At 39.2% G+C, this 18016-nt stretch overlaps 1 protein-coding gene across 3 annotated transcripts in view; it reads right to left on the bottom strand.

Annotated features, from left to right (window-relative positions):
• Nucleotides 1–18016, bottom strand: part of CNTNAP2 (contactin associated protein 2) — a 2029937-nt gene that overhangs the window by 1403520 nt on the left and 608401 nt on the right. For all 3 annotated transcript variants that reach the window (XM_067747291.1, XM_067747290.1, XM_067747289.1), the window contains one exon: nucleotides 17036–17146. In XM_067747291.1, coding sequence (XP_067603392.1) covers nucleotides 17036–17146 — 111 coding nt within the window. The remainder of the gene's footprint in view (nucleotides 1–17035; nucleotides 17147–18016) is intronic.

Genomic DNA, 18016 nt, shown 5'->3' with positions numbered 1-18016 from the left:
TCTGTTGGAGAATTTTTAAGTGGAAGAATGAGAGGTTCTTTTCTGATTTTCAAACCATTACTGGGGCTTCCCTGGTGACGCAGTGGTTGAGAGTCCGCCTGCCGATGCAGGGGACACGGGTTCGTGCCCCGGTCCGGGAAGATCCCACATGCTGCAGAGGGGCTGGGCCCGTGAGCCGTGGCCGCTGAGCCTGCGTGTCCGGAGCCTGTGCTCTGCAACGGGAGAGGCCACAGCAGTGAGAGGCCCGTGTGCCACACACACACAAAAAACACGATTACTGTACTGCTGTGTTGATAAGCTGTTTGGGGTAACCAGAATGGGGCAATAATAGAATCAGGGAATAAAATTGAAAGCAGGTACTATCTAATCCAGATAAAACAGGATGCTGGATTAGCCCAGGTGTTAGTTGTGGACGTGGTAAGAAAGGGTCAGATGTTAAATCTCTTTTAAAGGAAGAGCTGGTAAGGTTTGCATGTGGGAAAGAGAGGAATGATGGGAGATTCCAAGATTTCTGGCTCAGTTAGAAGGTGGAGTTGCCATTTATTGAGATGGAGAAGATTCCAGGTCAGGGTTGGTTTAAAAATCAGGGCTTTGTCTTGCTCCCTAGCATGACAATCAAGGATCTCAATGATCCGACCTCTGTCCATGTGAATCCATACTTCTTACCACATGCTAACTCTTGCTTTAAGTGCTAGCAAAACCAAATTACCAGCCGATCCTCCTTTAACAAACACTGTTTTTGACTCTGATATCTTGGATTATACTAAACTCTTTAGATGAGATTCTACGAAGTAAATTCTATTATGACTTTAACCTCCTTTAAGAACTATTCCCTGAAGTCTCTTCAGCAAAATAAATCATCTGTGCTCTATGATGCCATAATAATCTTCATATTTATATAATTTCACTGCCACATGCTGGTGTAATCCTTATGCAGTCACCATGTTCACACCATGCCCCCTAACCCAGTTCCTCAGTCTGTGAGCTACTTAATGGAAGTTCATTGTTTTATATGAAACTAAAACAAGTTGGCATTTAAAAAATATTTGAGCAAGGGGAATATATTAGGAAGGAAAGAAGAGAGGGAGAAAGAAAAGAAAGGAGTAAGTATTTTTGTCTGTTCTACTAGAAAACTCAGGTCTCTCAATGGAGTAATGGGGAGAAACTCTTTAATAATCCTCTTCATTAAGATACACGTCTAGGGCTTCCCTGGTGGCGCAGTGGTTGAGAATCTGCCTGCCGATGCAGGGGACACGGGTTCGAGCCCTGTCTGGGAAGATCCCACATGCCGCGGAGCAACTGGGCCCGTGAGCCACAACTACTGAGCCTGCGCGTCTGGAGCCTGTGCTCCGCAACGGGAGGCCGCGATGAAGACTGGCCCCCGCTCGCCGCAACTAGAGAAAGCCCTCGCACAGAAACGAAGACCCAACGCAGCCCAAAATAAATAAATAAAGAATATTAAAAAAAAAAAAAGATATACGTCTATGCCACTCTGATTTACACTCAGATGTCACCCGAGCCTTCTCTAAATTTGGATATTGAAACACTCACCAATGTGCTTCAGACAAACAGTGATTCTCCTCATAATGATGATCCCACTTGAGCGTTCCTAAAAAGCTCCCTTGTCAACTCTTCAGACGTTTAAGCCCCACATGCAAACGTATCTGTGTAGTGGCGGTGTTGCTCATTTCAATGCCTGTTTATCGACTGACTGGGCTCCCTTATTCCTTCTAAACTGAGCAACATTTCAAGTCTTATTTTGTTACTTACTTAGTCGTCTCTATCAGGACTTTCCAGGTCCTCACCTGTGTCACTGTGTATTAGAACTACCTGAGAGGTCCAGGGTTGAAAGAATCGATGACGTCACCACGGTCTGGATTACCACTCTAACAGACTTGGTCCTAATCCATTTGTTCAGATGGCTTCTTTGAATGTACCTTGTTAGCCTTGTTTTGTTGAATCTTTAACAAATCTCAATTTGTTAAAATCTAGATTTACATGCAGCAGACGGGTTTTTTGTTTTTTTGTTTTTTTAGCACTCGTTTTGTCCCTTCTTTTAGATACAGGATGTCTTAGTGATAAAGAAAAAGGAAGATTGCCAATGTTCTCTCCCAGTCTGAATAACTCAGAGTTACATAAATGTTTATGCATAATGAATGTCTAATCGAGGTGCCTGAAATATGAATAACCGTACTATTCCAGATTAGAGTGAGATGGAGAATTCTCATTCGGCCGCAGGATTTTTATTTCCCCATCTGTGACTTCTGTTATTCCCACTCTTGGGTGTGAAACTAGCACAGGTAAAACCTTAGAGCTTCTGAAGGAATCAGTCTCACTTTTTTCCATACCAGCTAAGCCATTCAAACACAGAAAAGGGCTTCCCTGGTGGCGCAGTGGTTGAGAGTCCACCTGCCGATGCAGGGGACACGGGTTTGTGCCCCGGTCCGGGAAGATCCCACATGCCGTGGAGCGGCTGGGCCCGTGAGCCATGGCCGCTGAGCCTGAGCGTCCGGAGCCTGTGCTCTGCAACGGGAGAGGCCACAACAGTGAGAGGTAAGAGTACCGCAAAAAAAAAAAAAAAAAAAAAAAAGTAGAAAAGAATGGTAGGGGGATATTCCTGTGAATTGAGAACAAAGTGAACCTCAAATCTTGATGAATCCAATACACAGAAATAGAATAATCACAGAGTTTTAGATTTTAGTCTCACTGAGAAATCTATTTGAATTTAAATGGTTGGCATTCCAGAAGCTGATTTACATGTTCCAGGCTGTTAATAAAACATCTTGCCTCTCTATCTCTCCTTAGTGAATCCTTGCCACTTTATTGATAAATTGCTAAGGAGAACTGATTATTTCCAAATGTATGTCGTATCAATAGGAAGGAAGGTTCCAAAGTTCTCACAATAAATCGATATGAAAGTACAACAAAAGACCAGCATCCTGGGCTTCCCTGGTGGTGCAGTGGTTGAGAGTCCGCCCGCCGATGCAGGGGACACGGGTTCGTGCCCCGGTCCGGGAAGATCCCACATGCCGCGGAGCGGCTGGGCCCGTGAGCCATGGTCTCTGAGCCTGCGCGTCCGGAGCCTGTGCTCCGCAACGGGAGAGGCCACAACAGTGAGAGGCCCGCATACCGCAAAAAAAAAAAAAAAAAAAAAAAAGACCAACATCCTTTCTCTCCGTCTTTCTCTGAAGAGTACGCCTTGTCTCTCGGAGTGCTCACCCCCAATGCCGCAAGAGGCACAGTGGGTCCTGGTGCGCGTCTGTGGGCTTGCCCACTCACACTTCTCCTCTTTATGAACCACAGGAAGCTGGGCTATAGACTAAGGAACCCCAGACCAAATCATGTAGATCAGGCAGTATTTTTACTGGAGTTGCAGCATTGGACATACCCAACAAGCATCCCCAAGATGGGTCCCTGGGGTGTCTCCTCCCAAGTCTGACTGCAAGTGTTTGAGAGTCAGGCACTCACTCCTGGGGAAGAGGTTAGGCGGCTTGCTGGTTATACAGTCTCTCTCTTCCTCATGCCTGATGCCTAGGTAGTGCTAGCCTTTTCAGTATAAGACCAATAAACACTGTTTGTTGTTGAAAATACAACTATTTGCTTTCTAATTTCTCTTTCAATTGTGGAAATTCAAATACAACAGTTCACATTGAAACCCGAAGGCATTTTGTGCTTCTCCGAAATTCTCTTTAGAAAATTATCTTCCGTCATCCATGATTAAGTCTTGAATTTTATGTCGAGAAGCTAGATAATAATAATTTTGAAACAATTGGTCAAATAGCTTTTGATTTCCTTATGCCAGTACCTGGTATACAGAAGTTGGGGGAAAAAACAGAATCAATTCCCTTGGCAGTCTCTACAGGTTTCCAGAAAGTATGATCATTTGATGATCATAACAAAATGAAAGGCAAGATGTAATACTGCTGAAACCTTCACTTGGAATGGAAGAAACAATTCAGGGATTGAGAATGATCATACAGGGGGATATTGTTATTATTAATCCCAGGTTATTCCCATGTCATACCAAACAGAGATCCAGTTTATGGCATATCCAGCACATCGCAGACATTTTCCATTTTGTGGTTGAGTTTTATCTCAGTTATTCATAACTCAGTTATTCAGTTATTCATTTCCTTCCCCTTTGTACAGACTTACGGCTTTTTCTCCACGTTAGTGACTTTTTTTTTTTTCTCCACGTTAGTGACTTTTTCTGTCAGTTTCTACATATTGATGCACACCAGTAGTTTTTTCTTATTTCAATTCTTTTCTGGGAGACAGAATGTTGGTCTCATTGTTTTGTTCCAATCTTTGGCTGTTCTCACATGTATAATATTTCAAGTGAAGTAATATCTTTTTTGCCTACCGCTTCATACCATCCAAATACAGAAACAAGACTGAAGGAATGTAGATTTTTGGCTAGGCTTTGAGTGTAGGGGGAGAAATGGGGGGGGTGTATGTTTTACAACTATATTATTATATGTAAATATTTAAAACAATGTCTTTACTACTCTTGGATTATGTAAGACAAAGATAATATGCATGCAAAGAAATCACACAGTCATTATATACTCAGAAATAAAATAGAGAAATGTGTCCGTTTATTTTCTAAGACACCAGTGGGAAAAATTTAACTATGTTCTAAAACCAGCTCAAATAGTATTCCAATTTTTCCTAAAGAGAAGCTCACATAGACAGGGAAGACATGTGGAGAAGAGAACAGTAAGTGATTCTGAAATCAGAAGAGGCTGTTCCAAATGCTCAGATCTGCTTTCTGTTAGCTGTAGCCATGGGCAGGAATATAAACTTTCTTGAATTGAAGTTTTCTTATCCATAAAACTGAGTTTTATTCCTGCTAACTTCTTTCCTAGGGTTTTTGTAGGAAAGAGATAACGTATACATGCCAGCGTTTTTTTCTATCTGTATTTCATCTCTGCTAGGCACCGTCCTAGATGCTGGGTACCCACAGATGCAGGAGACGTAGGGCTTATGTTCCACTCACACCCCTTCTTGTGGGCTCAGAGAAACAACTCTACGGTCCAATACCGTATACTAACTTCTGAGATAGAAAATAACATGGCGCACTTCGGAAGACAGACAGACACCTCATTTAGCCACCAGTAACAACTTTTTGACAACTACTGAAGGACAAGCAACTTAAAAATGTTGATGCTGTGGATGAAGAACGATCTATATAATAAAAAATCTGGAGGCCAGTAGGAGCTGCTGATAACTTAATACAGTTTGAACCTAAGATGTGGATAGATTGGGGTGGGGGCATTGCTGACACCCTCTGGTTTTCTGGCCTCCCTGGGACGCATTTGTTGTGGGTTGCCTGTCCTTCCACGGTGAGGAAGGGGTCATGATTTCTACCCTATGTGTTCCTCCTGTTGGAACTATTCAAAGCACAATTTAATCATCCTCTTTCTGGGAACTCTATTTGGAACGCATGGCCTTATCCAAACGTAAACTGAAGAGACTCTAACGACCACTTATGAATCTGTAATATCACAGAAACACATAGACCACATGTGCTCAGGCACAAACCTTCTAATACAAAACAATTCACCCTGTAGGCAGAACACTCTACCTGGCGGCAGACGTCTGGTGACGTGGAGGCGGCAGGTAAACTTCAGACGAGGATCCTCTAACTGGAATAAAATAGCATTGCCCACTGATTTCAAAGTGGAAAACAGATACGAAGGAAGTAAATTCCAGAAGCTACTGAGGGACAAAACAAAGCAACATAAAAACATACAACTCGAATGCCTTACATTGCTAAGAAAATAAAAACAGCTAAGAAAAAGTAAAAGTGACCCTGGGGTAAAAACCAGAGGAATAAAGCTTTCTACAATTTGTGTTTACATTTTAATGTTAAAGAGGCAAGAACGATGAAAGTAGACTGTCTTGAATGTCATGGTTATTGTCAGCAATGTGCATGTCAAACATACATCTCGGTTTTAAAGCGAGGGTTTGAGTAAACAGTGCAGATGTGGATGGCTTATTTGCAGAGTATAGGAAGGGCAATACGCTAACAGAAGCTGGACTGCTTTGAATTGTTATTAGTGACAATACTTTTAGAATTCGTTTTGCAAGGCATAAGTATAAAAGAGAGGGCGATTCTAATTTTTTTATTCTTCCCGAAGAAAATTGGGCGGAAAAAGTCATTAATTTGCTAAAGGTATTAAGGCAAGGGCCTATTCATTCTGATGAGAATGACCTAACCAGGTTGCTAATAGAGCCATTACTAGATTAAATCCTCCCAATTGTCTTGGAAATAATTTGGCCTGTTTTTCCTCTTATTGAAGGAAATAAGGGAGAAGAGGCAAATAGGCAAAAAGCATGGAACTTTCTCTAATCATAGGAGAGTAGATATTGAAAAATGATGAAGAGTCACTCGTCTGGTGTAGAAGGAAGGTAATTATAGGGTTTGAAGTATATTTTTCACATGTGTGGTTGTTTGTGCCCTAACCTTGTTGAATGCACGGGTCTTGTGCAGTGTCCCTCACTGGGCAGTAACCTTCCTATGATCAGTTGATGTGAGTTCCCCACACAGCAACTTGTATACATGCCGAGCTCATTTCTGGCCTTTGTTTCTTCCCAGAGGCTACAGTGTTGCAAATAGGACACAGAGTGTATTCTTTATGGGCCAAACACAAGGACTGATAGAACACGGACTGTCACCCAGAGGCACCTGTTACCAGGTGGATGCAGCAGCTAAAACTGAAAGCCTCATCTGTGAAAGAAATATCCTGAAATAAGAAGGGCATGCTTTACCAAATCAACATCATTACCCTGATGGCACCTATTCCACAATTTTGAAAACACTGGAAGATACCAATGGGAACATTTCTCAGTTGTTCTGCATGTACATTCTAAAAAACGGATACTTATAATTGTTTATTTAGAAATGATGATAATAATGTTTGCTATGGTCACTTATTCTCTATTACTGTCTGGACTCCAGTTGGCTACAACAGTGACTAAATAACTTGTGAAATATTTTTTTTTGAAACTGAAAAATGTTAGCAAATACCCACTTCTGATTTAACAAATCATCTCAACAGAGAAGCAGTAAGCCTCTGAAGTTTAAAGTGGATACAAATCTATGCAATAAATATGATTCAGTACATCTGTTCAGAAAATATTCTTTGAGAGTTGAACATGTCCATAGTACTGTGTTAAAGTGCTTTGAGACTGTGTGAAGAATTCTATTTTTAAGACGAATATTTCTGATATGGTACAAATCATTCACATAAATTCTCCACCATCTTGGCAGAAATGTGGAAAATATTAAAGCCTCTCTTTGAATAAAATTAGCAAATAGCAAAGGAATAATTAAACATTTAATATCTAAGCATATATTCTGGAATGGTTTAGAAAGAAAAATTCAACTTGCAAAAACTTTATTTCAAAAATGTTTTCTCCCAGATATCTTAGCTACTTTCAAAGTTGTTTAGTCGGAAGTATCTCTGTGCCCAGAGGATGAAATAGTCCAGACTATGAGAATCTGTAGTGGCTCATTAAGTTCAAGACCAGGGAATCTGATCTTGGCTACATGGTGAGGGTGTTCAGAGATGACAAGGTCCTAGGGATCATCTCGTCCAAGTTTCTCATTACAGAAGTGACATAACTAGGGAAATTAAACAAAGGGAGGAAGTAACCCAAGATCTCTCCAAGGGTAGAAGGGAAATCTAGTTCCTCCAACTCCATAGCAGCATATCCAAAATGACATATTTAATCAGTATATCTTCTCAAAATGAATAATTATTTAGCTGTATTTCTTTGCTCATTCAGATGTCAAGACTTCCCACCCCATATGTCCTAAACTTTATAAGGCAAGTACCAAACAGCATGGTTTTCAATAATGTGTGTAAAGCGAAATTACAAAGCGCATTATCTCAATTGATTATTCACATATCATTTTAGACAATCAGCTATTAATACTGTGATATAAAGAGAGTGTTCGAAAATTAACATCCTAGAGCCATTTCAAAGATGGAAGCAGGGGTTAATATAACAGCATTGATTCTCATCCAGCTTATGATTTTGTCAGTGGCAAATATCTTGCTATGAACATGGCAAGATAGCAACTTCCTAAAAATAATTAACCAAAATTTCTTTACTTCAAATGCCCCAAATCTAAAAACTCCCTTTCTCCAATTAAACCGATCTGCTAAACCAAAAATCATCATCCATCATATTATCATCAAAGAGGCTTTAAAAGCAATATTGTTAGAAACACAGTAGTGAACTCATTGGACACAACCGTACTTCTAAGCATATTAAACAAACCCTGCTTAAAACCATTGATGTGCAGAATGTTTGGCTAGATTTTATAAGAGCTTCTTTCAAAGTGAAAGTGTGTTCTACTGGCTCTAGAGATGTTCCACGATAAAGAGGCTCTCTTTGGTTCCCCTAGAGAGGACCACCAAACAATACTTGCCTGGCTGATTTAACTGTGGAAACGTTGTGTGTGTTCATAGCTTGTATTCACATCACACACCTTGAGAAACAGTGCTCTATGGGAAATGCTACAAAACCCAGCATAGATTTCCATGGGGAACACAAAAGAAGGTATTAAAATTCCAACATTTTAAAATTTGATGCCAAGCAGAAACATAGTAATATTATTTGCAAATTAAAAAGGCACGCCTAAACAAACTTGTGAGTTATTCCCCAGTAAATATGCTTCCAGCATTTTTTTGAAATGATCAATGATACAAGTACCAATGATACAAATGTATCCTGTATTGCACATTTAATTTTGTAAAGCTCCTGGTGAAGCCAGAATTTTGATTTACATTTGAGAATTAAAATTAAAAAATAAATAAATTAAAACTTAGAATGTTAGTTAGATGGCAACTCTCATTCAATTGTAAAGGTGAATACAAAGACCTACTGATAGCTTTGGAAGAAATCATTTAAAATACATTTTTAAAAACAGTCAAAATTGAAATAGATGAAGGGAAAAATGGTAGTTTTTATTCTCCCTAAAGTCCAGAACAATTTTTTTTGGCTTTTCTGAGTATCATAAAATTAATAAATATATATTAGATTGGATTCTATAAGATCTAATTCAAATGACATAATTATAATAAGAAGAACAAAATAACATTTGAAAATCAGTGACAAAAATTCATTTGAATTGAAAGGAGTTTGAAGTGAAAGAGTAGGGGCACATTTAAGTAAATAGCAGTCCAAAATTTATGTAAAATATCATGAAAAATGTTTAAATGTTATTTTATTGATCTTTCGATTATTATGATATTTTTATGTTACATGATGATAGAGGAAAAACACATTGGAAAATACACAAATTCTAGCAATCACTTTTTAGGGAGGCATTGCTTTTGTGATGAGAAGAATATTTCATTCAATCCATGTTTTAAAATATTAAGATCTGTGGTGTTGTTTTAGGAGTTGAGAGTAATTGATGAGAAAGAGACTAATATTTAAATGCAATACAGTTTGTGTCGATTATTTCATTTAACCTTCACAATAGCTCTGCAAAATTGTATAATCGATTCCATTTCAGAATATAAACAGGGGTACCATACCTGCAGGATTACCCTGGTGTAATTATTAATAGCACTGTCACTCTCAAAAGTGCCTGGTTTGGATGATAAGTCATATAACCATAACCATAGAAATCAGGAAGCTGAGATGCAGAAAGTCAAAATAATTGACTAATACCATCCTCATCCTTGGTTGATTCCATATTGGAACCTAATTATGCATGCATACTGTCATTCTCTTTCCACTGCTTAGCACTGCATGAGAAGTGGCTAAATCATCAGGGCTTTGCAGGAGAGTCATTCGAAGATGAAGAAGTATAACCAGTCCAAACAGGAACGTCAAATACTCTGAAATGCTATACTAGAAAAACAGTTCTCTGGATTTTTCTGCTCCTAAGGATTTGCTCTTAAAAGGCAAATGTAACACTTTGACCAATGAATTCATACTAAAGTGACAATGGATTACCAGTGAGTGGATTAAGAGAAATACAGAATAAGTGGTAGAGGCTAGAGAAGGAAAATAGTGGAATGGAAGTTGCCAAAGGGGACAGAAGCTCACTGATTGGGAATTTTAATCTATTTCATAATTTAAGCCTTGAAGTTATAGTCTAAGGGAGGAGCTTCCTAATAAAGGTTAAAGACACTACCTGATCGGGCAGATACTGATGGCCAGGCCTGGGCAATGGAAAACAGAGGAATGGATCAGGGGCTGGAGAGAGCCGAAGAGCACCAGCCGGAAGCATTAATGGCACAAAGAAAGACAAAGTTCTCAAGGAAGCATTGTAATTGCCTTCCCAGTTCATAGTGTATCAGCTACGCTATGTTCTGGGTTTAACTAGTTGTGACAGATCCTTTCACTATTTAAGTTAGAAAGAGGAGAAAGAATAGAAAGAAGAAAAGGAGGGGCATTACAAACGTAACTAAGGGACAAGAGAACTGACGCTGCAATAGAGGAGAGAAAATTTTGCTTTCCGGAGTGGCAGGAACAGATCTCTGAAGAGCAGAGGGAGGTATGACGACTGGCTGAGCCACCTAGGAGCTGCAAGAGGCGGTCCAACATGTGTAAGTGTATAAGTGTGAACTGGAGAAGAGGCTGGCATTACGCTAATTACTAAAGCTCTCTCTTGGCCAACAGAAAGAAGAAAAATGACTAAAGCAATGACTGGACCGAGCCTAGGCATCAAGGCATGGTAGCAATGATTAACTTCAGAGGTATATTTTAAGGAAAGGAAAGGACTACAGTTCTTTTTAAGATACAAGTGTGGGGACTTCCCTGGTGGCGCAGTGGTCGAGAGTCCACCTGCTGATGCAGGGGATGGGGGTTCGGGCCCTGGTCCGGGAAGATCCCACATGCCGCGGAGCGGCTGGGCCCGTGAGCCGTGGTTGCTGAGCCTGCGCGTCTGGAGCCTGTGCTCCGCAACGGGAGAGGCCACAGCAGTGAGAGGCCTGTGTACCGCAAAAAAAAAAAAAAAAAAAAAAAGATAATCAAATTTTCATTTTTGCATGATTATTCTGCTATCTTTGGGGAGAGCTGATCATATGAGTATGAAGCAGAATAAGGAAATCAAACATAAATTTATTCTTATTTATTTCTTAAGTAAGAAAATGGCATTAAAATGGAAAAGAAGATTAAATTAAGGTCTAAAAACAGATACTGTTATAGGCTGGATTGTGTTCTCTCAAAATTCAGATCTTGAAGCCCTAACCCTCCAGTTACCTAAGAATATGACTGTATCTGGAAACAGGGCCTTTAAAGAGGTGATTAAGGCGTACATTGTGTGAGTATGTCACAGAGAGCTGTAGAGACGAAACGAAGACCCAGAGACCAGACTCAACACCCACCCTATAATGGCTTCCTGTATGATCACCTGATTCTCCTTTCTGTGCGATTATAACATTCAAAAGTAATCTACTTGGGGCTTCCCTGGTGGCGCGGTGGTTGGGAGTCCACCTGCCGATACAGGGGACACGGGTTCGTGCCCTGGTCCGGGAGGATCCCACATGCCTCAGAGTGGTTGGGCCCTTGAGCCATGGCCGCTGAGCCTGCGCTTCTGGCGCCTGTGCTCCGCAACGGGAGAGGCCAGAGCAGTGAGAGGCCCACGTACCGCAAAAAAAAAAAAAAAAAGATACAAGTGTGGACATTAAGTGACCTGCGCCAGCGGCCTTTCCAGATGTCTCGTATATACGTATTCCTCCCAGAAGAGTGATCATCACTTCTATGACCTACAAACGTAATCTGTTCTCCCTGCTGGAGGAAACAAAGGATACAAAAGTACAAAACAACACCACTACAAGTCTCTGCCCTGGGTTTAAGAGAGAAGACAACAGGTTCCTAAAACAGGAGGAATTATCCAAGAAGCAAACCCGAAAACAAAAAGTCTGAGGAGCAGCAAGCAGTGAAGTATCTACTAAGTAAAAGTAAGTGGCAAGAGGGTGAAAGAAACTTGACTCAAACTTTCCATCTCGTTGTAGGTTCTATCTCTGGGTTAATTCAAATGCGGCACTGATAATGCTTCATGTTTTTTAATCAGGAATTCTTTGGTAGATAGGAAGACAGATTTACTAAAATTAGCTCAGGCCCGAGGAGGTGATGATTAGAATTAGAAGGGTAAGTTTCACAGGCTCAAGCAGAAGTACAGCCAGAGGTGATGGCACACAGGCAGCAGAATAGGGATGAGACCAGAGACTTTGTCCATCCTTTACGTGGACGTATGTGGCCTCAAGCCTTCACTTCTTCTCCAGCAGCTGCTTCACTCCTCTCTGTCTTATTTACATGCGGCCTATCGTGCTCTACCCAGTAGTCCTCTTGGTTCCTAAGTTTATGTCGCATAAATGAAACAGAGATTCTGATGACATCAGTTGAGATCGCGGGTTCTCTCTCATCACCTGTGGCTAGTGGGGGGAAGAGAGGACCATGTGGTAGAATGACTGTCCCTTTGGGGCAGTAGAGAGAGGATGACTTCTACAAAAGGCACGTGGGGTAGAAAGTTGAGAGTTTGGCAGGAGAAATGATTGGCATTTCTGACTTATTCCATCTATCAAGGTTGTTGTGGCGATTAAGGGACACTTAGAACATGTGTGAAAGCATTTTATAATCTGTAAAATACTACGTAAATGTCAGGTGGTGGATACCTTCCACAAAACTCTCAAAGGGCTCATCATATCTGTGCTACCCTTTGGAAAGAGTAATCCATCTCATTGCTATTGACTCAGAATGACACAAGACTGGGAAAGCTCCAATGCACTAAGAATGGGAAGATAAATTCAGAACACAGATCACAGGAGGTAGGTACTGTTTTAAAACAAACAAACAAAAATGAAAACAAAAACAAAACCCTTAAAGCAGTAGGCTCCAAAAGACTTGATAGAATTACAAGTGGATTTTTTCATTTAAACATCACATTTCCTCCCAGTTTTGTCATGTTCTGGTCCCTGACATCAAGGTTGTAGCAGATGGATTTGTACTGCGGGGACCCAAAAGTTAAACTCCATTCTATAAATGTGTGTCAATCTGTTGTCTGAATGTACATTTGCATTTATATTTTGCTTTTCTATGTATTCATAAATCTATCACTCCAAAATGTATTCGAAGAATATCATTTAAATGATAAAAACTTGAAACAATGTTTATCAACATAATATTCAACTGAATTTGTTCTTTTCCGTATTTGTATAATTAGCAAGTTACATTCTTTTCTCCTTCTCTGGCAGGATAACATCTTCCTGCTTTCAGATGGTTATGTGGTGTACGTATCAGATGATTCTTGCCAATAGTCAAGTAAAAAAAAAATCACTAGCATTTCTTTCTTCCCTGACATATACCTTACTTTCTTCTCCCTTTCGAATTCTCTGCTTTATTTTTATGATATATAATTTAAGGTATATATTTATTTTTAAGATATGTAATTTTGTGCTGCACTAAAAACAAAACAAAACAATTCTCACCCAAGGCTGGTCATTAGCCATTTATACCTTAGCATGAATCTCAGTCAACATGGCTCCTCTTCCAAGGGCATTTGCATATAAACTTTATAACGGAATAAAAAAGCTTCGGGGCTTCCCTGGTGGCGCAGTGGTTGAGAGTCTGCCTGCCGATGCAGGGGACACGGGTTCGTGCCCCAGTCCGGGAAGATCCCACATGCCGTGGAGTGGCTGGGCCCGTGAGCCATGGCTGCTGAGCCTGCGCATCCGGAGCCTGTGCTCCGCAACGGGAGAGGCCACAACATTGAGAGGCCCGCGTACCGCAAAAAAAAAAAAAGCTTCGTTTTTTTTTTTTTTTTTAATTGAAATAACCATATGTGGAGTTCTTTTTGGTTTTTCCTTGTAGAGGAAATAACCCTCCTCTCTGATGCTGGCTACCTTGACCCATACTGAGGTTACTAACCTCAACCAGGGTTAAGCTAGCCCTGTGCATGGGTGTCTTGTATGTACACGCAGAGGCAGGGCAGTGTGAGGAGTGGAGACGTGGCCATTTGTGTGACAGTCCCAAGCACGTAGATAGTGTGGGGTGGGCTGGGTGAGGAAGTTATAGGCAACTATGCACATACACCACTGAGAAGCAAAAGGGGTCTTTGGGAGAGAAAAAATAAGTAACTAAACCTTCCCGCATAACAAATATTGATAAAATGGACCATAGGCAAGCATAAATCTATAACTATAGCACAGACAATGCTTTTTCCCAATGAACTACAACATCAGGTTTTTACCCTAACACATGATAATGCATTGTATCAATAGTCAAAGATACAATTGTATCAAAAGTCAAATAAGCTTCCAGTCAAACAACTAAGAAACCATAAATTGTATTTTATAATCATTTGCCTTCAAAACAACTCTCTTATTGGAAATGCATTGTATTTGTACCTCTATCTATGTACACGTATGTATAGGTATAGATGTATACATTCTATAAACTATAAAGAAACTTATTATAAAGAATGTGAAAACATTCCCCAAATCCCATCCTGCAGGTTTAAAGAAAGTTAACATTTTAGAAGTTTAATTTCACTCTACATATACGAGTAGATAAATAGATAAATAGCTCTAAATAATTCAAAGTGACAACTTGTACTATTTTAAAATGAAAAAATATTTTAACATAACTTCACTAGAATGAGGACAACAAAAAAACTGTTGATGTTTCTTCATAAAATATATTAATTCCTAAAAAATAAATAAATAAATAAATCTGCACTTAAAGTTATGCATCTAGTGGCCTCCTGTTCTGAAAAGTTGGGGGCAGGGGGAAAAGCACATATCTAATCCCATAGTTTGGTATTTTTACCTTCTTGCATCTGTAACATTTATACTCTGTTCTACAACTGTAATTCCTAAATTATCTAGTCACAGTCTTACATTTAAATGAATTCACTGCTCAGTATACATCATTGGACCATGGTTTCTTTCTTTCTTTCTTTTTTTCACTCATCTCACTGTTGGCTGGATTGTTTCATTTGTATTCCCGAAGAGGCTGTACGCTTGACATAACTTGCTCAAATTCACTGGGTATAAAATTCATCAGTCATATTTTCACACAAAACTTTCTAAAGAAATATTTTGAGACTGCTTCCTTTCATTAAAGTTGTTTTCAATCTCTCAATATCATGACACTTCCTTTAGGGAATATCACATCCCCTTGACATCTGGGGATCTATGTATTATTTCTTTTCCCTTTTATATTTTGTTCCACATTTATTAGTGCTAGGCTGGCCTGCATCATAATTATGATTTTGGGTATGGGAAGTTCTTTGTTTCATGTTTTTCTATCTATATTCTTTTTTTTTTTTTTTTTTTTGGTTTGGACTTAGTGACTTTTATGGAAAAGGAATATTTTCAAATTTTCATTACTTTGACATGTTTAAGGAAAATTTTTGAAAACTTATAGTTACTCACCAGGTCTCTCATGCCCATAGCCTGATGAATATCACATGATGAAATAAGCGTAACTACGCAGATACAGAGAACAGACTGGTGGTTCCCAGAGGCGGGGGTGGGGTGGGGAGGGGTTAAGTGAAATGAGTGAAGGGGGTCAAAAGGTACAAATTTCCAGTTATAAAATAAGTAAATCATGAGGATGTAATACGCAGCATGGTGACTACAGTTAACAATAACGCACTACATATTTGAAAGTTACTAAGAGACGAGATCTTAAAATCCTCATTGCAAGAAAAAAAGTTTGTAACTGTGTATAGTGACAGATGTTAACCAGACTTACTGTGGTGATCATTTTGCAATACATACATGTATACACATATGAAATCGTTATGTTGCACACCTGAAACTAATATACTGTTATGTCAATTATACCTCAATTTTAAAAAAAAGAGTTCACCGTAAAAAATAAAGCAGCTGATGAATACTACTTTTAAATCAAAGCTGTATATGTATTTAAAATTTATTTCCTCTAACTCTGTCAGTATATCTCTTTCACCAAATTTTTTTTTTTTTTTACTGATTAAGGTAGCTTCACACTTGTGTGAATTTCTGTATATATTCTTCTACTTTTTCTTTACATGTTTTCGTCTCCTTTTGATCTTTCTGAATCTCTCTGATATTTTTTTCTCTCTTTTCTGATATTTTTTTCTTTCTTCCCCTCTTCATTTTTCTTCCCCTTTTGGGTTTTTCCCTGTTCTCTTTTTTTTCACCTTTGTTTATATTTTTTCCCTCCCTCCTTTTCCTTCCTTCTTTATTTTTTCACATTTTTTTTCCTGAATTGGTTGTGATTTAAGCTTAGTATTTCCTGTTTTACTGAAAAAAATTATGGTCTTTGTTAGCTGATACATATTTATCCAAGAAAATATTGTTTCTTTCCAAGCTGTCGTTCATTGATATTTATATCAGCATTCCTTTGAAGCAAAAGAGGTTTAAGTTTCTGTTCTGAATCATCTTCTTTTATTCTCTATCAATTGCTGTCTACTTTGAAATCATCATTTACTAATTAATACCATGACTTTAAAGTCCAAAAGTCAAATTTTAGCTGCAAATGTACACAAATTTTTACATGGCTTTAGTAACAAAGCTAAATTCTGTGTGCTGGGGGATAAATTGCAAAGGGTCCTGTTTTTTCATCCTGCATTTTCAATAGAAACCAAGTGTGTACATTAATAAAAAGGGGAAAAAGCAGTTAATACAAAGTATTCTTTTTTGTGCATGGTACACATATTTGGAACCAATTCTTTTTTAACTTCTTTCTAAATGATTTTCTGATTAACAAGACTTTCCTTAACTCAGAATTTTTATGTCATTTTGAATTCATTATCATAAGCAACTCCAAAAATCCTTCCTCTTTAATTTACCGTCTCTTATTTCTAGCCCATTTTTTTCTATATCACTCCACAATAGTGGCTACAAAAGGGGTTTATAGTAAGCGTCTATGTCTCTGTTAACAAAAGCGGGGAGAATGATTTTGGGTGACAGCTAATAGCTGTTGTACAATAAAATATACTTTAGAAATGCAGTTGTAAATATAACACGTTCTCCTTTAATACATTTGTCGACAAATGAAATAAACGTCGCCTTACCCCCTCGCTTGTTGATCTTGGCATAGCCAGGAGAATAGCTCCCCGACATAGAGGAGGAGCTGCTGAAAGCTACATGGGGGAGTCCAGACACAAGTGGCTCGTCACATTTTTCTGAAAAGACAAGAGAGAGAGATTCAATAAAGATCTTTAAATATTCATTGGATAAAATGATTTGTTAAAATAATCATTGAATATAGTACAAAATTTAAAATCTATCTAGCAAATGATTGGAATTTCGGTAACTCAACTATGATCATTCTATAAGCCACAGGCACAGTTTAAACCACCTTCTGATGCTCCAGAGTTACAACCATGATAGAGTGCTTCATTCTGAGGGGCCTCAACACAGGCCTGCTATCTCAGAATCACGAATAACATTGCGGTTGTTTATTTCCCAAGCTTTGGCATCTCCTAAAAATCTTCAGTTATTTATTCATTATAGGGATTCGGGGTTAGAAACATGGAGACTGAAGGAGGGAAGACCAGGAGGAATAATATCCAAACTAAAAGATCAGGAAAGAGGTGTCAGTCAGAGAAGACAAGATAATCACCAACACGAAAAGCACTGCTGTCTAAAAAAATTAATCAGTTCCCATCATACTTGACTAATCACAACTGCACTGGAACCAGGTGTTCCCTCAGTTCTACTCCTCGCTTGGCTTCTACACTGCCATTAACTTTCTTTCCCTCCTTCTTTACTACTGCTGACTCTCCCGTTCCACTTTGAGGGACTGTTCTCACCTTCCTAATGTCTAAATGTTAAAAGGCCCAGGACTCCACTCTTGGGGTTCTTTTCAGTCTCCTCTCACTCTCTGGGAGACTGCACCAAGGTCCATGTCTTCTCAGACTGGAATATCCCAAATCCTGCCACCTCATGTCACCTGGTGATCTGGTCCAAGAAGCCATCCGCGATCACGGCTGTGAAAGACTGAATAGCCTTCCTGCTTCCTCCCTTGCTATAGTCCTTCTTTACACAGTAGC

This window comes from Pseudorca crassidens, chromosome 8, assembly GCF_039906515.1.
Source record: "Pseudorca crassidens isolate mPseCra1 chromosome 8, mPseCra1.hap1, whole genome shotgun sequence".
NCBI classification, from domain to species: domain Eukaryota; kingdom Metazoa; phylum Chordata; class Mammalia; order Artiodactyla; family Delphinidae; genus Pseudorca; species Pseudorca crassidens.
This window is presented reverse-complemented; position numbering and strand designations above follow the sequence as displayed.